The sequence below is a fragment of the Pipistrellus kuhlii genome, unplaced genomic scaffold (genome assembly GCF_014108245.1).
Source record: "Pipistrellus kuhlii isolate mPipKuh1 unplaced genomic scaffold, mPipKuh1.p scaffold_m20_p_11, whole genome shotgun sequence".
In the NCBI taxonomy this organism is placed as follows: domain Eukaryota; kingdom Metazoa; phylum Chordata; class Mammalia; order Chiroptera; family Vespertilionidae; genus Pipistrellus; species Pipistrellus kuhlii.
The window spans coordinates 21,784,463-21,800,659 of NW_023425416.1; the positions used below are offsets into that span (position 1 = coordinate 21,784,463).

Here is a 16,197-nt window from a genome sequence, read left to right on the forward strand (position 1 = left end):
TTCGATTCCTGGTCAAGGGCACGAACCTGGGTTGCGGGTTCCTTCCCCAATCCTGGTCAGGGCGTGTGCAGGAGACAACCAATCAGTATATCTCTCACATTGATGTTTCTCACTTTCTCTCTCTCTCCCTCCCACTCTGTCTAAAAGCAATGAACCTGGGGAGGGAATGAGATCTGGGTAGAGGGGATCAATGGGGGGGGGGAAAGAGGGGCTTCTGTAATACTTTCAAAAATAAATATAAACTGAAATATATCTATATATTATACATAAAAGCCTAAGCGACCATTATGACCAAATGACCTGTCTGCCAGTCGCTATGACACACAATGACCACCAGGGGACAGATGCTCAGTGCAGGAGCTGCCCCCTGGTGGTCAATGCATTCCCACAGCCAACCTCACGTGGCTCCTTCCCCCAGATCCCAATGGGGAGAGGGGCAGCAGGCCAACTTCCCACAGTTCCTCCCCCCTGACTGGCCAGTCCCCCCGATAGGCCTTGATCGCTGACCAGGGTGAGGGGACCCCCCCCACACCCATGCATAAATTTGTGCACCAGGCCTCTAGTATATATAAAATACAATAAAAGCAATGGAAAAAATATCCTCAGGTGAGGATTAAAATAAATTTCTAATAAAAACATAAAAATAAAAAACTGTAAAATAATCATAGCCACATGTGGCTACTGGCTGCAGAATTGGACAGCACTGCGGGTAGGTGCTTGACCTCCGAGTCTCAGCTTTCTTCTCTAAAATGAGGGTTACATAACATCTTCTTTATATAAGGTCTGGAAACTAAATTATGCCTGTAATGGGTTCAGCACAGTGCCTGGATATAGTACATGCTCATGCCTGTTATTAAGTTAGTTCATGCCTGTTATTAAGTTAGTTGTAAAAGCTATTTAGTAGCTAATTCTTTCACAGGGTGTTTGTTTTTTGTTTTTTTAATCCTCACCTGAGGATATGTTTTTATTGGTTTTATTTATTTTTTAAATATATTTTATTGATTTTTCACAGAGAGGAAGGAGGGGGATAGATAGCTATTAATAGAAACATCGATGAGAGAGAATCATCGATCAGCTGCCTCCTGCACACCCCCTACCAGGGATGTGCCCGCAACCAATGTACATGCCCTTGACTGGAATCGAACTTGGGACCTTTCAGTCCGCAGACCAACGCTCTATCCATTGAGCCAAACCGGTTTCGGCTGTTTTTATTGGTTTTAGAGAGAGAGAAAGGGAGAAAGAGAGAAACATCGATCAGTTATCTCCCTTACGATCCCTGACTGGGGATCGAACCCAAGACCCTTTGGTGCACAGGATGACACTTCACCCAGCAGACTCACGAGCCAGGGCACAGTCAGCATTTTTTTTTTTATTTTTTATTTAAATATTGGTTTACAGTATCACATTAATAAAAAATTTATTTTTTTAACAGTATGAATCCCACGTATGTATTTGTTCTGTATGTGTTTTCTTTCTCTTCAGTTTCAGGTATGTGCCATCAATATTTTGCAAGGATATTCACTGGGTATTTACTTTGTGCGAGGCCCTGGGTTTAGTACTAATAATTCAGAAGTACAGAGAACATGGCGCTGGCCCTAGAGGTAGCCCTGAAGTAACTGTAACTCTATGTGATGAGTACAGTGTGATATACACGAATCGTCCCCGTGTTGCTCCTCTTGTGTCCTTGAATCCAATGCCTGTCGACCATTAGGTGCTTAATAATGATTTGTTAAACGGATGTGTACGAGGTGTGGGATTTGCACAGAAACCGGTGGAGTCTGAAGGGACACATGCTAGCTGGGAAGATTTTCCAGAGCCGGTGGTATCTGCGGTTGTTAAAGGATAAATAGGGATTGCCAGGTGGACAGGGGACGGCATGGGCTCTTCCTTCATGCAGCTCAGTCCCGGAAGTGAGAGCACCGCACAGGAGGGCTAGATGGTGGGAGGCGTATCTGCGAGTAGGGGTCTGACCTGGCCACGGTGGCACCAGGGAATTGCAGGCAGTGATGTAGGGGAGCGGCAGGGACCAGAGCTGGCATCGGGAGGAGCGTGGGCTGGAGGGCGGAGGCCATGAGGACCCTCTCGGCTCCGGTAGGCGGCATCCGTAGGCCCGGAGGGAGTATCAGGTGTAGAAACGGGGTTCAGCCTTACTGTTCCAGGTGGGTGACCAGTTGATGCTTTTAATGACAAGAAGCCTCCTCCCAAACACGCCCTGAAGAAAGGCAGGAGTGAGAGGAGATAGCTGATGAGACTGCTCTGCCTTCTTGAAGCTGCTTGGCTCCTGAGAACATTCCAGAGATATAGTGCAATCGTTTTCAAGGAGCACACAACTAAACCTGGTTCTGCTTCTCAGTTCTGTTTGGCAGATTGCCGTTGAAAGAATCGCCTGTGTTTGGCACGCCACTTGCTCTGTTTAATGTATTTCCGTAAATGTCTGTCAGGAACACAAGCAGCCCTGCTGTGGTGACTCAGAGCAGTTCTTTTTAGGGATTGAGAATGGTAATGTCACCGCTGACTTAAAAATCTGCTTCTCAGAGATCTGTTTTGGAGAACTATTTTGCTGTTATCTGCGACGTTAAAATAATTGTTAAACTCATCCTTCTATCTTATTAGTATTGTCAAAGAAAATACTTACCAATGAGATCTCAAGGGACATCATTGCCAGTCTCCCCAGACCTCCCCAGTGTACTGATGACTTACTTCCAAATAAAACCAACTCAACTGAAGTGAGACTCTCTCCATTTGAAATAAGTGCCTGAAATCAGTTTGCATTGATTCATGAAAGTCATTTTAGTCGGCCTAAAATGAAACCAATGCCTCATTTTAGGCCGGCTAAAATGAGGCCTTGGATCATCAGTTCTTAGGGAAATGTATGTTTGCTAATAATGGAAAGTCTCTGAAGAGCTTAAATTCTGACAGACACCAGGAAAGAATTTCTTGCTGGGTGAAAATTGGATGGAACTTTTCCAGCTACCGTAGCTGAATGATTGTTAGAAAGGAAGAGAGGCTGAAATGAATTGAGCAGTTAGGTGTTTGCACAGCTTTTTAAATTTTTTATGAGATTTAACCTCATTAAAACTTCAAGAAGGCATTATTATTCCTATTTTATAGGGGAGGTAGTATAGTTTAAATGAGTTCTCCAAGGCCATGGCCAATAATGAGATTCCATCCCAGATCTGTCATATCTCAAAGCTCGTTCTTCCTATTACACCATTCTGAACCGAGAAGTGAGAAAATGAAAGGGAAAAAAGGACGTGACTGTTCGAGGAACCAGCTTTGCCTTTTCCTTTGCACCTTTAGGCCATTGTTGGTGTCCATCTGAGAGGAAAACAAAAGTATTCTTTATCAATAAGTATTAGGCCATGGGAAGGGAAAGGGTCAAAGTGAGATTGAGGACACCTGGCAAGGCTGTACCAGTAGCTATTGTAAAAAGAGAACCAAACCTGTGTCCACACTGAGACGCTGGAGAAGGGAGCTGAGGGCCTGCCCTGCTCTGGGTGGCTCTAGGCCTAAACCAAGCACAGGATCCAGGACCTGTTTCTGTATTCTCCCAGCACACGCATTGAGCACCCATTGACTGTTCTGCTCTCACAGAATTTGCATTCTGTTTGTAGAGACACACATAAGAAGGATATTTTCGACAAAAATAAATGCTCTGTTGAAGAAGACAGTCAATATGGGGGTCACTTAAACCATGTGACTGGGGAAGACCTCTGAGAAGTGACCTCTGAGTCAGGGGCAGATTATGCCAGATGTGGGAATAGCAATTACAGAGGCAAAAATGAGCTTAATGTGCTTAAGGGACAAGTGAAGCCACGAAGGCTAGAGAGACTGGTGATCAGACATTGAGCTGCTGTAGAATGCGGGAAGCAGGAATGCAGTAAAGGCCCTGGCTGATGTTGCTCAGTGGTTAGAGCGCCCCGCAGGTTCAGTTCCAGTCAAAGTCAAGAGCATGCACGTACTCGGTTGCAGGTTTGTTCTGAGCCCCAGTTGAGGCATGTGCAAGATGGATGTATCTTTCTCACATCAATGTCTCTCCCTCTCTTTCCTTTTCCTCCCCCACCCCCTTCCACTCTAAAAAATTAATGGAAAAAATATCATAGGGTGAGGATTAACAAATCAAACAAAAGAATTCAATAAAGCCCTTTGGAGGGTTTTAGTCACAGGGGCCACATCTTCACGTTTTTTTGTTTTGTTTTGTTTTTGTTTGTTTGTTTGTTTTTTAAGGAAGGGAAAGGGAGAGAGAGGTAGAAACATCAGTGATCAGAAAAAAAAAATCATTGATTGGCTACTTCCTGCACGCCCCATTGGGAGCTTGAGCCCGAAACCCAGGCATGTGCCTCGACTGGGAATCCGGCCATAATCTCCTAATTCATAGGTCACTGCTCAGCCACTGAGCCATGCCGGCTGGCCAGTCTTCGTGTTTTGAGAAGATGGCTCTGGCTCCTGTGGAGAGGGCACTGGAAGGGGCTAAGTAAAAATAAAGAGGCCTTGGCACAAGTCCAGGCAGGAGGTGGTATCTGGACCATGGTGATTGAGACCATGGAACCACCTTCATTTTCAGAGAATCTCTGAAGATGTAGTAGTTCTCAAGCCATTTTATTCTTTTAAAAATTATTGAGAATTCCAAGAAGCGCTGTTATGTGAATTTATAGCTATCAACAATTACCAAGTCACCTCCTTGGTTCAATTTATTCCTAGATATTTCATTCTTTTTGATGCCATTATAAATGAGATTTTTTTTTTTTTCATTTCTCTTTCTGGTGGTTCTTTATTAATGTACTAGAAACCTGGTGCACTAATTCGAGCATGGGAGTCAGGGCGGGGGAGGGGGGGTGTCCCTCAGCCCAGCCTGCACCCTCTCCAATCTGGGACTTCTCGGGGGATGTCCATCTGCCGGTTTAGGCCCAGTCCCTCTCACAATCTGGGACTGCTGGCTCCTAACCTCCTGCCTGCCTGCCTAATTGCCCCTAACCGCTTCTGCCTGCCAACCTGATCACCCCCTAACTGCTCCCCTGCCAACTTGATCACCCCCAACTGCTCTCCCCTGCCAGCCCAATCATCTCCAACTGCCCTCCCCTACAAGACCTGTTGCCCCCAACTGCCCTCTCCTGCCAGCCTGATGGCCCCCAACTGCCCTCCCCTGCAGGCCTGGTCGCTCCCAACTGCCCTCCCTTGCTGGCCCAATGGCCCCCAACTACCTTCCCTGTCGGCCTGGTCACCCACAACTGCCTTCCCCTGCCGGCCATCTTGTGGTGGCCATCTTGTGACAACATGATGACAGGCATCTTGTGGTGGCTACATTGTAACAATGTTGCCCGAGGTTGTCGCACAAGGGCAGGACGGTACCTAGGCTTTTTTTGTATAGGATAGAAACTCAATAGATTTCTTTCTATGTATTTTATATCTTACAATTCTGCTGAACTTATTTATTAGTTTTAATAGTTTTTTGGTGGGTTCTTTAGAGTTTTCTATATATTAGAACATGTCATCTGTATATAAGCACCTTCTTTCCCAATGTAGGTGCCTTTTATTTCTTTTTTTTTCTTTTATTTATTTATTTATTTTTGCCTGTTTGCTCTGGCTAGGACTTCTAGTACTTTTTGAGTAAAGGTGACAAGAATGGGTGTTTTTCACTTATTTTAAACCAGTTTGGGACATTCATATTTTCTTAGATTTTTTTTTAATCTTTGAAGATTATATGATCCATTTCTGTTAAAAATATGTGACCGTTTTGATGAATATTCAAGAACATTAATTTGTATTTGAGGTGAAAACAAGTCAATGTGTAACATAATTTTTCAGCAGTTTGTGTATGGTTTTTAATGAGCATTTTCTGCTTGCTCTGTTTTAGGCCTTCTTCCTGGTATATGCTCTGGGATGTCTAAGTATTTACTATGAAAAGGTAAGTTGTTTTATGTATATGTAATCCACGTTAAACTTTGCTGATATTAAAAGTAGGCTATAGTAATTTCAATTGCTTCCCTAAATAAAATAGGAAGTGTCTTCTTTTCGAAGTTCAGCTTTGGGTCCTGATTTGGAACTGTTCAGGCAAAAGCCAGCTTTGACCCTTTGAGGTTGAATTTTATTCCCAGAGATTAGGAGCAAAGCAATATCTTACATAATGACCAGGAAATCTATGTCAGAACAGTACTACAAAATTAACAACAGGAGTAAAAGCTACCAGTGTTTAACACTACTTCAGACTGTGTACTAGGTGTTTTACATACAATATTTCTAATCCTTCCATCTGGTGAGAATTTTATAGATAAAGTGACTGAAGCTCAGAGAAATTACCTCCCCCAAGGGCAGAGTAGCTCCAAAGCACACGAGTTTGCACAGCGGCTGCTTCCCTTAGGAAAAGGGTCATCCCAAAAGCAGTTGACACCTTTGCTTGCCTTCTAGGAAAGGAAGTGGAGGGCTGAGTACACATATGGGAGCAGACTTTCTCCTGTACGTTTTTTTTCTTTCTTAAAAATAGATTTTTATTGATTTTTATAGAGAGAGGAGGGAGAAGATAGAGAGAAACATTGATGTCAGAGGAAACATCAGTCAGCCGCCACCTTCATGCTTCCTGCTGGGGATCGAGCCTGCAACCCAGGCTGCGCTCTGAACGGGAAGCGAACCATCGGCCTTTCAGTGCGCGGGACAACACCCAGCCAACGGAGCCACCCGGCCAGGGCTCCACTGGGCACTTTTTGTCCTTTTTCAATTCTGAACCATGTGATTCCGATACATATTCAAAAACTGATTCAAATGAAATTTAAATTAAAAAGAAAAATGTAAGCAGAGCAGTAAATGGACTAGAGAAAGCATATTTCGTTCTGTTCTTGGAAGTACATAATTTTATCACTCATCAGATTCTAATTATATAAATCTTTTTCACAAGTATTCCATGGGTTTGAAAATGGGTGTCTGGCTGATGGGTGACTCATTTTCCCAGATGGTGGCCATTCCTAGCCCACCCTGCCTCCTCTCCTGGGCATCAGCTGAAATTTGTCAGAACATTCAGCATCTGAAACATGGTGGGCCTTCCAGTTGGAAGCTCAGCCTTCCCTACAAGACTTGCTTCTCAGAGGAGGGGTTGAGTGTTTGCTCGCAGTGGGATTTGAAGGCCACACACATATGGAGCTTCCACCTTAGGAATAACGCCAAAAAAATAGAAGGAAAACCACAACTCTAACTCATACTTATGGCATTAAAATCTTCCTCTGAGCCAACTGAGCAAATCTTTTCGAGTGACTGAACCTTAAACCAACTGAAGAATTGACCATTTTACTGAGCACTGAAATGAAGCAGAAAACTTCCCCAACTTATCTGGTTTTCATTGTTGTATTATTTTTAATTTTTATTTTTATTTTTTTGGTATTGATACATCAGAATGTTTGTTCTCTGAACTGAGCATTCTCAGTCTCTTCAAGTCCCACAGTAGAAACAAAGTCCTCTTATAAGCAGTGGATTATTAATTTGTGCTATCAGATAACAAATTCTCTAGTTTCAAAAACTAAATGGAGCATTCTTTTAAAGCTTTTACAAAATTATGTGTGGCTTTTCTGAGCATGGCCTGACATATACCCTGTTTCCCCGAAAATAAGACAGTGTCTTATATTAATTTTTTCCCCCAAAGTTGCGCTAGGTCTTATTTTCAGGGGATGTCTTATCTTTCCATGCGCTAGGTCTTATTTTCGGAGGATGTCTTATTTTGGGGGAAACACGGTACTAGTAGTAGCTGCTCTTTAGGGTCTTTTGGAGCATGCTGCCTTGTGGACTTGTTACATTTGAGCCCCCAGCCCAAGTGTACTCGTTCCTCTGCCTGGAATGTTCTTTCCCAGCCGCCGCCACCACCCCCTTCCGGACCCTTCACCACCCCTTTCTCTCAGACGTCACTGTCTCAGGGCAGCCTCTTCCAAGTCCTTAGAGCAGCGCTGTCCGCCGGAAATGCCATGGGAGCCTCAGGCAGGAGCCCTGTGTATAATCTAACATTTTACGTAGCCACATTAAAAAGTCTTCTTGAGGTGAAATTAACTTACAATATATAGTTTGTGTAACCCAACATGTCCAAAATTATGGAGATAGTTGTTTTTATACTAAGCTTTTTAAATTTTGTGTGTATTTTACATTTGCAGCACCTCTCATTGCAGCACCTCATTGGACAGCACATGTCTAGCTCTTCTAGTTAAGTCCCTCTGTTCTGGGTACCCTGTTTGTTGTTGTTAATCCTCAAAAGAATTATTTTTTCCCATTGATTTTTAGTAAGGGTGATAGAGGGAGGGAGAAAGAGGGAGACATCGATGTGAGAGAGGCGCATCGATTGGTTGCCTCTCATATGCCCCCAAACTGGGACTGGGGAATGAACCCACAACCTAGGTATGTGCCCTTGACTGGGAATTGAACCTTGACCCTTTGTGTTCGGGCTGATGCTCTAACCATTTGGCAACATTGGTCAGGGTGGTAACATGTTTGTTTTATTCACTGCTCCAGCTTCACACTTACAGACGTTGATTCACTGGATGAGTGATGAGTGAGTACATACATAATAATGCCTATTTTTGTTCAATAACTTTAGGAGCCTTTAACAATTCTGAAACTCTGGAAAGTTTTCACGGTAATTCAGCCCACATTCAGGACTACCTATATGGCGTACCATTACTTCCGAAGCAAGGGCTGGGTGCCCAAAGTGGGACTTAAGTACGGAACAGATTTACGTAAGTAATTTGTGACTTGTTAAGTGTGAGAACCAGGGCTTGCATGAGATCCTAGGATGAAAATCAGATTTGGTTTTATGTGCTGTTGCTAATCTTTCCTATGAGGTTCTTCCTTCTGGCTTAAATAAGAATATTGGATGTTTGGATTGGGTTTAGGGTATGTCCAGAGTGAATGAAAGGGCAATCTAGGAGAAAAGCCCAGGAGTAGAAGCTTGCAGACCCAAGTCAGGTTCCTCCTCTTGTCCGCACTATAATCTGCAGCACCCCCATATCCTGACCCTCACCTCTCATTAGCCATGTGGTCATGTTACATAGGACAGTCCCTTGTCCTCTAGGCCACAGTTGCCTCATCTGGCAAATGAGAATAATCATCCACCTATATAATAAAAGAGGTAATATGCAAATTGACCCTCACACACTCACAAGATGGCTGCCTACAACCAGGCCGACAGGGGCATTAATGAGGGATGACGGAACAAATGAACAGCAGGCTGCATGGGGTGACCAGGCCGGCAAGGGGGGGGGGGGGCAGTTGGGGGTGACCAGGCCAGCAGGGGAGGGAAGGCAGTTAGGGTGACCAGGCAGGCAGGCAGGTGAATGATTAGGAGCTAGTCGTCCAGGATTGTGAGGGGGATGTCTGACTGCCGGTTTAGGCCCGATGCTGGCAAACAGACATCCCCTAAACTGGCAGTCAGACATCCCCAAGAGGTCCCAGATTGGAGAGGGTGCAGCCTGGGCTGAGGGGACATGCTCCCCCCCTGCATGAATTTCATGCACCAGGCCTCTAGTTATATTAATAACGACAGCTCTCATTTATTAATCATTTCATACATGCCAAGCATTGTACTAAGTGTTTTACTTTCATTAGCCCATTTAATGCTTACAGCAATCCTGGGCAATGGATACTTGTTAACCTCATTGTTCTGAGAAGGAGACTGCAGTATTGGGAGCATGGGTCATTTGCCCCTAACAGTTTTCAGGGCCAGTAACTTATAGAGCTGGACTTTCAGTGTTGGAGCCCAAACTCTGAGAAACTTCTACATAGTTCTTCCTCCACTGATCTTTACTTGAAGTGAGGAGTCTGGGCCATGTAAGCACTTCATTCAACAGAGAATTGCTGAAGGTCTCCTGTGGCCAGGAATACAGAAGCGAACAAGACAGGCACAGAGCTGCCTTGATGGAACAACTTACTTTTTGGCGGGGGAGACAAACAAGCAAAGAGACATAATCCATTTGCAGGTTGTAATTCAATAGAGCAGAGTAAAGGACGCTGGTAAAGGTGCTCAGGAAAACACTGAAAACGTGTGACCACAGTGAGAGCCGTGCCCTTGGGAATTTGGGGAAGAACGTGCTAGGGAAAGTGAATGGTAAGTGAAAAGGCCGGAGGCAGGAACAGCTTGGCAGGCCTCAGGAAGACTGTGCCTAGAACTTAGAGGCCCAGGGGAGAGTGAGCGTCAGGCTGGGGCCGGCTCACGTAGGGCCGGGCACAGACTTTGGATGTTACTCTGCCGATTGGACTTCTTGGGAGAGTTAGAGCAAGCGAGTGACTTAAATTTAATGACTTCATATAACAGGATCTTCTATCTTGTCTCTTACCAAAAGACTGCAGGAGAGCAAAAATGGGAACAGAGTGACTTAGTCAGGGAAGCTGAGCCCAGCCAGCCCTGCAGATGGAATGGATATGAGATTTATGGGTAAGAGAGGAATCAGGGATAATGCATAGGTATTTGGCTTAATGTTTTAGACACATTAAGTAAGCCCCCTGGAGATATTGGAAAGACAGGCCAGATGTTTGAGAGGTCTTCTAAGAAGTCCTGGCCCTTGAGGTCTTTTGAGCTAAGTCACATCCTTGTTCCATATGCCTTTGAGCCTTTTAAGTGCCCAAAGAAAGCCAGTTCAGTCTCTGAAATATTTAAGTGCTCTAAAGTTGAGTGTGCTTAACCTAGACTCAGAGAATGGTCTTCAGGGGCTGGAAGGTACCTCCTGAAATTTTACTCAGAATCCCATATCGCTAAGATAAATGGTTTATTTTGTTTCTTCCATGCCTGGATTTCAGATGCAGATTTCCTAACTCAGAGTCACCACACAAATGTTCAGGATTAGCTTGCTATGTTTCCAGATAATTGTGTTGGCTACAGGTCACGCTGCTTAAATAAGTGATGTGCCTGTTTCATTTTTCTTTATTGGCTTCCTGCCCCGTTCTCCTTTTCACGCTCCTGTAAGAGTAGCCGCTCAGGCCTGGCCGGTGTGGCTCAGTTGATTGGAGCATCGTCCCGAACACTGAAAGGTCACAGGGTTGATCCCTGGTCAGATGGGTACAGGAGGCAGCTGATCCAAGTTTCTCTCTCGTATCGATGTTTTTCTTTCTCCACCTCTTCCTCTCTCTCTTCAATAAAAACACATCCTAGGATTAAAGAAAAAAACAAGAATAGCCTCTCAGTGCAAATGCTTGGCAGGTCTTCCCCAACTTTCTTAATTTAAGGGTGAAATTTGAGTAGAATTTTCCAGCGGATAAGGCTACAGTGATGCATTAAGAGGTGGCATGGGTGATGGAAAGAGCACTCTTTGGGGTCACAGCTGGCTCTACGCAAGTTTCTTCATCGCTCCAAGCTTTCGTTTGCTCTTCATATAACATGGGTAACAATGCCTGCTTTGTAAAAAAAAAAACTTTTTTTTTTTTTTTTTTTTCCCCCAGAGAGAGGGAGAGATAGGAACATCAGTGATAAGAGAGAATCATTACTGGCTGTCTCCTGCATGCCCCCTACTGGGGATCGAGCTTGAAATCTGGGCGTGTGCCCTGTCCTGGAATCAAACCTTGACCTCCTGGTTCATTGGTCCACACAACCACTGGGCCATACCGGCCGGGCAAGACCTTTCCTAATTTAAAAATAAACGGCCTTATAAGGATGAATGAAAGAACGGACAAGCAGGCAGATTTTCGGGGGAAAAAAAGAAAAGAAATCAATCAACTGCTATTTCCCAACTCCCCGGAGGCCTCGCCGCAGCTGGGGCCCATCATGCACTGGAGCTGCCTGTGTAATTAATGTGAGACCAGCCTCCGGCCCAGCGGCCTCGCGAAGGGTGTCCTCCCCGTGCCCGCCTCCGCAGGGTTCCCCAGCGGTGCTGGCGCTTCCTAAGCTGTGCCCCTTCTCCAGGCACAGCTGCCCGTGCCTGGCCTTTAACAATATTATTTAGTTTTGAAGGCTGGGGACCTAAGCACATGCACCTCAGAACTGCCATCCCCGATTCAATGCAGGACATTCTTTTAACAGTTGTTTCTGCTTACAGAGCTAATGACTCATGACAAAGGGCCGTTATGAAATTCACATCTTATCAGGGAAACTCTTCCTTGAATAAATCTTGTCAATCAAGCTTCATTCCAGGAGCAGTATTTGGAACCAGTGATAGGGATCTCAAATCAAGTGCAGCTGCGGAGCTGGTTGACCTTGGTCACCCAGTGCTGAAAGGGAGATGGGAAGGCGGGGGCGGGGGCGGGTCCTCTCTGGTTCCCACCCAGAAGCTCCTGTGGTGCTGGCTCCTTTGGCCAAGGCTTGCCTTGGTGCTTTTCTTTTCTTTTTTTCCCCCCTTATTTTTTTTTAATTAAATTATCTGTGTACATATCTTACCATTGCCCCCCGCACCCCCCCTCCCCGTCCTTTTCTGCTCTCGTCTGACTCAGTCTTTCTGCTCCTGTGAGGGGTGGTGTTCGCCTGCCTCCAAAGGGCCCCCAGGACCTCGTGGCAGAGTCCCCGGCCCCATGCTTCCAGCAGCAGCTCCTGGCCTCCACAGACTGAGTTACCAGTAGTCCCCTATTGTCCCACCTTTCGCTTTTCTCAGTTACAGTTACATGTGGTCAGGGTCAGTCTGAAAATATTAAATGGAAAGTTCTAGAAATAAACAATTTATAAGTTTTAAATTGTGCATCCTTCTGAGTAGCATGATGAAGTCTCTTGCTGTCCCCCTCCATCCCGCCCAAGACATGAATCATCCCTTTGTCCAGCGTCTCCATGTCTCCACGTCTCTATGCTGTAGATGATACCCACCCATTAGTCACTTAGTAGCTGTCAGGTCAGCCGTTGGGGTATCACAGTGCTTGTGTTCAAGTAACACTTATTTTACCTTAATTATGGCCCAAAGCCATTATAAAAGGTCTATTTTATTATTAATTGCAGTCGTTAATCTTTGTGCCTAATTTGTACATTAAACTTTAATGCAGGTATGTATGTATAAGAAAAAACATATATAGGGGCTGGTACTGTCCAGTTTCAGACATCCACTGGCATCTTGGAACATGTCCTTCATGCATGGGAGGAGGCACTACTGTGGTAGGGCAGACTGATCTCTGAGTGTTGTGTATGGTTTTGTGATTTCTTTTCCCTACTTGACTTTGAATTTCTTAAAAATAGGCAAAAGCCTTGTTCATATCTAGCACCAACACCTAAGTCAGCACCTGGCCAGATTAGCTCAGACACTTTGAATTACATTGATTTGATATGAATAACAAAATGTGCATCCACACCTGGTCTGTGTAGCTCAGTAGTTGAGCATCGACCCATGAACCAGGAGGCCAGGGTTCAATTCCCGGTCAGGGCACATGCCCAAGGTTTGGGCTCAGTCTCCACTAGCAGCATGCAGGAGGCATCTCGTCATTGATGTTTCTCTCCCTCCTTTCTCTGAAATCAATAAAAATTTTAAGAAATGAAAATGTTTATCTACTTTATACAAATTTCACATTTTTAATACACTTTCAAGCACTCACTCCAGAGTATAAAACAAGCAGCAAGATAAGAATCACTTTTACTTGACTCCAGAATTCATTTATGGGGTGGGGATGGGAGGAGGGTGTTAGGGCCTGGGCAACAGATTTGCTTTACTAATTGCATTTCGTTCCAGGGGGAATAACAGTTTGGGTTTTAAAAATAGACTGCAGGGCATATTGCAGATTACCCACATACAGATAATTGGGTGTTTGTATCTCTGGAGCCGGAAAAAAACTTAAGTAATAAAATAAGATTTTTATTTCATATGCTTATACATTTTCTTTCTTTTTCTTTGCAGTGCTGTATCGAAAAGGACCTCCATTTTGCCATGCAAGGTATGGAGTGATTTTTTTTTTTTAATAGTTTTCTTTCTGATTTAAGAGAGGAAAAGAAAAAGAGAGAAACATCAATGATGTGAGAGAATCACTGGTCGGGTGCCTCCTGCATGCCTCACACGGGATCGAGCCCGCAACCTGGGCATGTGACTCACCAGGAATGGAACCATGACCTCCTATTTCATGCTCAACCACTGAGCCACGCGTCCAGGCTAGAGTTATTTTTAAATGTCAATGACTTAAAAGGACGTGATATTTTTGGCCACTTTAATTTCTAGTACCACAGAATCAGTCATGTTCCAGTTGGCCTGATAAGGATAAATAATATGTGTCTGTGCCTTCTCCACCAACAGTGTTATACTACATATAAAACAATAAATGGTTCTGATAATCTGTCTTTTAGTATTAAACATTGAGTTAATCTATGTAGAAACAGTTCATCTTAATATCTGTGAGTATTAGTATCCAAACCATTGAGTGTATTTTCAGATTTCGTATTGGGAGAAACATTTCTGTTCCTTTCCTGTATGTGTTGAAATCAGTCTAACATTCTATGTGAAGTCTGAGTTTTTTTCATTAATATTTTCTCAGTGGTCTAGGGAAATTTAGGATCAGATGATGTACATTTTTTTGTAGCTTTGTTCTTGATAGGAAAAAATAATACTTTTTAAATGGATTGATTTCATATGTTTTACTTTTAAAACTCCCTTTTTGTTTTTTCCAGTTATTCTGTCATTGTTGAGTTAGTCGATGACCATTTTGAGGGCTGTCTTCGAAGACCTTTCAGTTGGAAGTCACTGGCTACCTTGAGCAGAGTGTCAGTGAATGTCTCCAAGGTAATAACATTATTAACCTTTCATAATGCCCTGCATTATCTGTCACTGAAATGGTTGGAGTTTTTTCTTCTTCTTAAATGTAGTAGAAATAGAAAAGTCATTTGGAGAAACTTCAAAGTGTTTCTCCCAGTGACGTTCTGGAAGATGGGGCTAGGAGCTCTCCTCCCCCTTATGTCCCTCCCACCACCACCTGGGTGTAAGCTCCAGGAACTGAACTTTGAAGTTCCCCGTAGTGATTGATGTTGGTGGGCATTGCCTTTCTTCTCCGGGGTGCCTCTGGTGAGCCAGCACACGCTCAAAAGTCACCCACACATTCACAAAGGAGTCCAAACATTGACACGTTTCTTTTGAAAGTTCGCAGATCTCTTGAAAAGGCAGGGAGGGAATTAATATTGATTGCTAAACACTTTACATGTTTCTCACCACCATTTCTTATCCTCATCCTAAAAGTGAGGAATCAAAGTGTCAGAGACGTTGAGTGAGAAATTCATGATCATGCAGCTCAAATGCAGAAGTGGGATTCGAACTGAGAGCCGGCTGACTGCCCGGCTGTGTTCTGTTTCCTGCTGCCTTCAAGATAGGAAGGAAGTGACCAGGACTGTGCAGGGTGGGAATTCTGTTCTCTGTGATTCAGTAGTTTGCTAACTGAAACACCCCCTCCCACCTGTGCCCCTGCTGCTGGGGGTGTGAGAGCTGAGACTGGCGAGTCCGGAGGGGCCAGGTGACAACTGTCTTCAGTGCCAGGGAGGGTGCTTAGGCTGTAGGCTAGGAAAAGGAACTTTGTCCCATAGAAATATGGGAGTCCATACTGTTTTTAATGTTTTTATGCCCACTTTTGAGCACACGTTTAATATATTAAATTTTGTGTTTATAACGAATATATCTACTTTATTTGCATTCTCCTGGCATGTGAACAATGTCTGATGGCAGGTCCTCAGTCTAGAGGCTGAGCCCAGCTATGATGCTCCCGGAGGACACTGCTGGGAACGAGACTGCGTGTCCTGCTGGCCCACTCAGATCTGTATTGTGATTTTGTGGGATATGGATATTGTCTTCATTTCTCAACAGGAACTCATGCTGTGCTATCTGATTAAACCCTCTACCATGACTGACAAAGAAATGGAATCCCCAGAATGCATGAAGAGAATTAAAGTTCAGGTGTGTAACTTTAGGTCACTCAGTTCGTCCCAAAGATTCTGTCCATTGCATTGCATCCTCTTGAACATGTGCTCCCAAGAAAACAAACAAGTCCGTCTTGCCTTGGAAAGAAAGTCTTTTAGGACCTTCCCTGCTAAACCTACTTTCACTCGCCCCTAATTCCTGCTGCTCCCATTCCTGCGATGTGATCTGGTTTCTGTCCTCACCGCCCAGCTGAAACTGCCATCCCGACGGCCTGGGACCCCTGGCCAGGCCAGGCCTCTCCTCAGTCTCATTCTCAGAGGCCAGGGGTGTCGCTGTTGACATTCCTTCCTTGAACTTCTCGGCTGGCTTCTGGGGTTCTGTGTTGAGCTGAGTCTCCCCCGGTCTTCCTGACAGGATTTTCTCTGCCAGGGCTGCCAAG

General features: G+C 44.5%; 1 protein-coding gene across 7 annotated transcripts in view; it reads left to right on the forward strand.

Annotated features, from left to right (window-relative positions):
* Window positions 1–16,197, forward strand: part of TSEN2 (tRNA splicing endonuclease subunit 2) — a 37,421-nt gene that overhangs the window by 19,540 nt on the left and 1,684 nt on the right. For 6 of the 7 annotated variants that reach the window (XM_045579199.1, XM_036431164.2, XM_045579198.1 and 3 more), the window contains 5 exons: window positions 5,855–5,905; window positions 8,567–8,705; window positions 13,764–13,800; window positions 14,525–14,636; window positions 15,705–15,794. In XM_045579199.1, the coding sequence (XP_045435155.1) occupies window positions 5,855–5,905; window positions 8,567–8,705; window positions 13,764–13,800; window positions 14,525–14,636; window positions 15,705–15,794 (429 nt within the window). The remainder of the gene's footprint in view (window positions 1–5,854; window positions 5,906–8,566; window positions 8,706–13,763; window positions 13,801–14,524; window positions 14,637–15,704; window positions 15,795–16,197) is intronic. The other variant, XR_004986821.2, reaches the window with a different exon arrangement.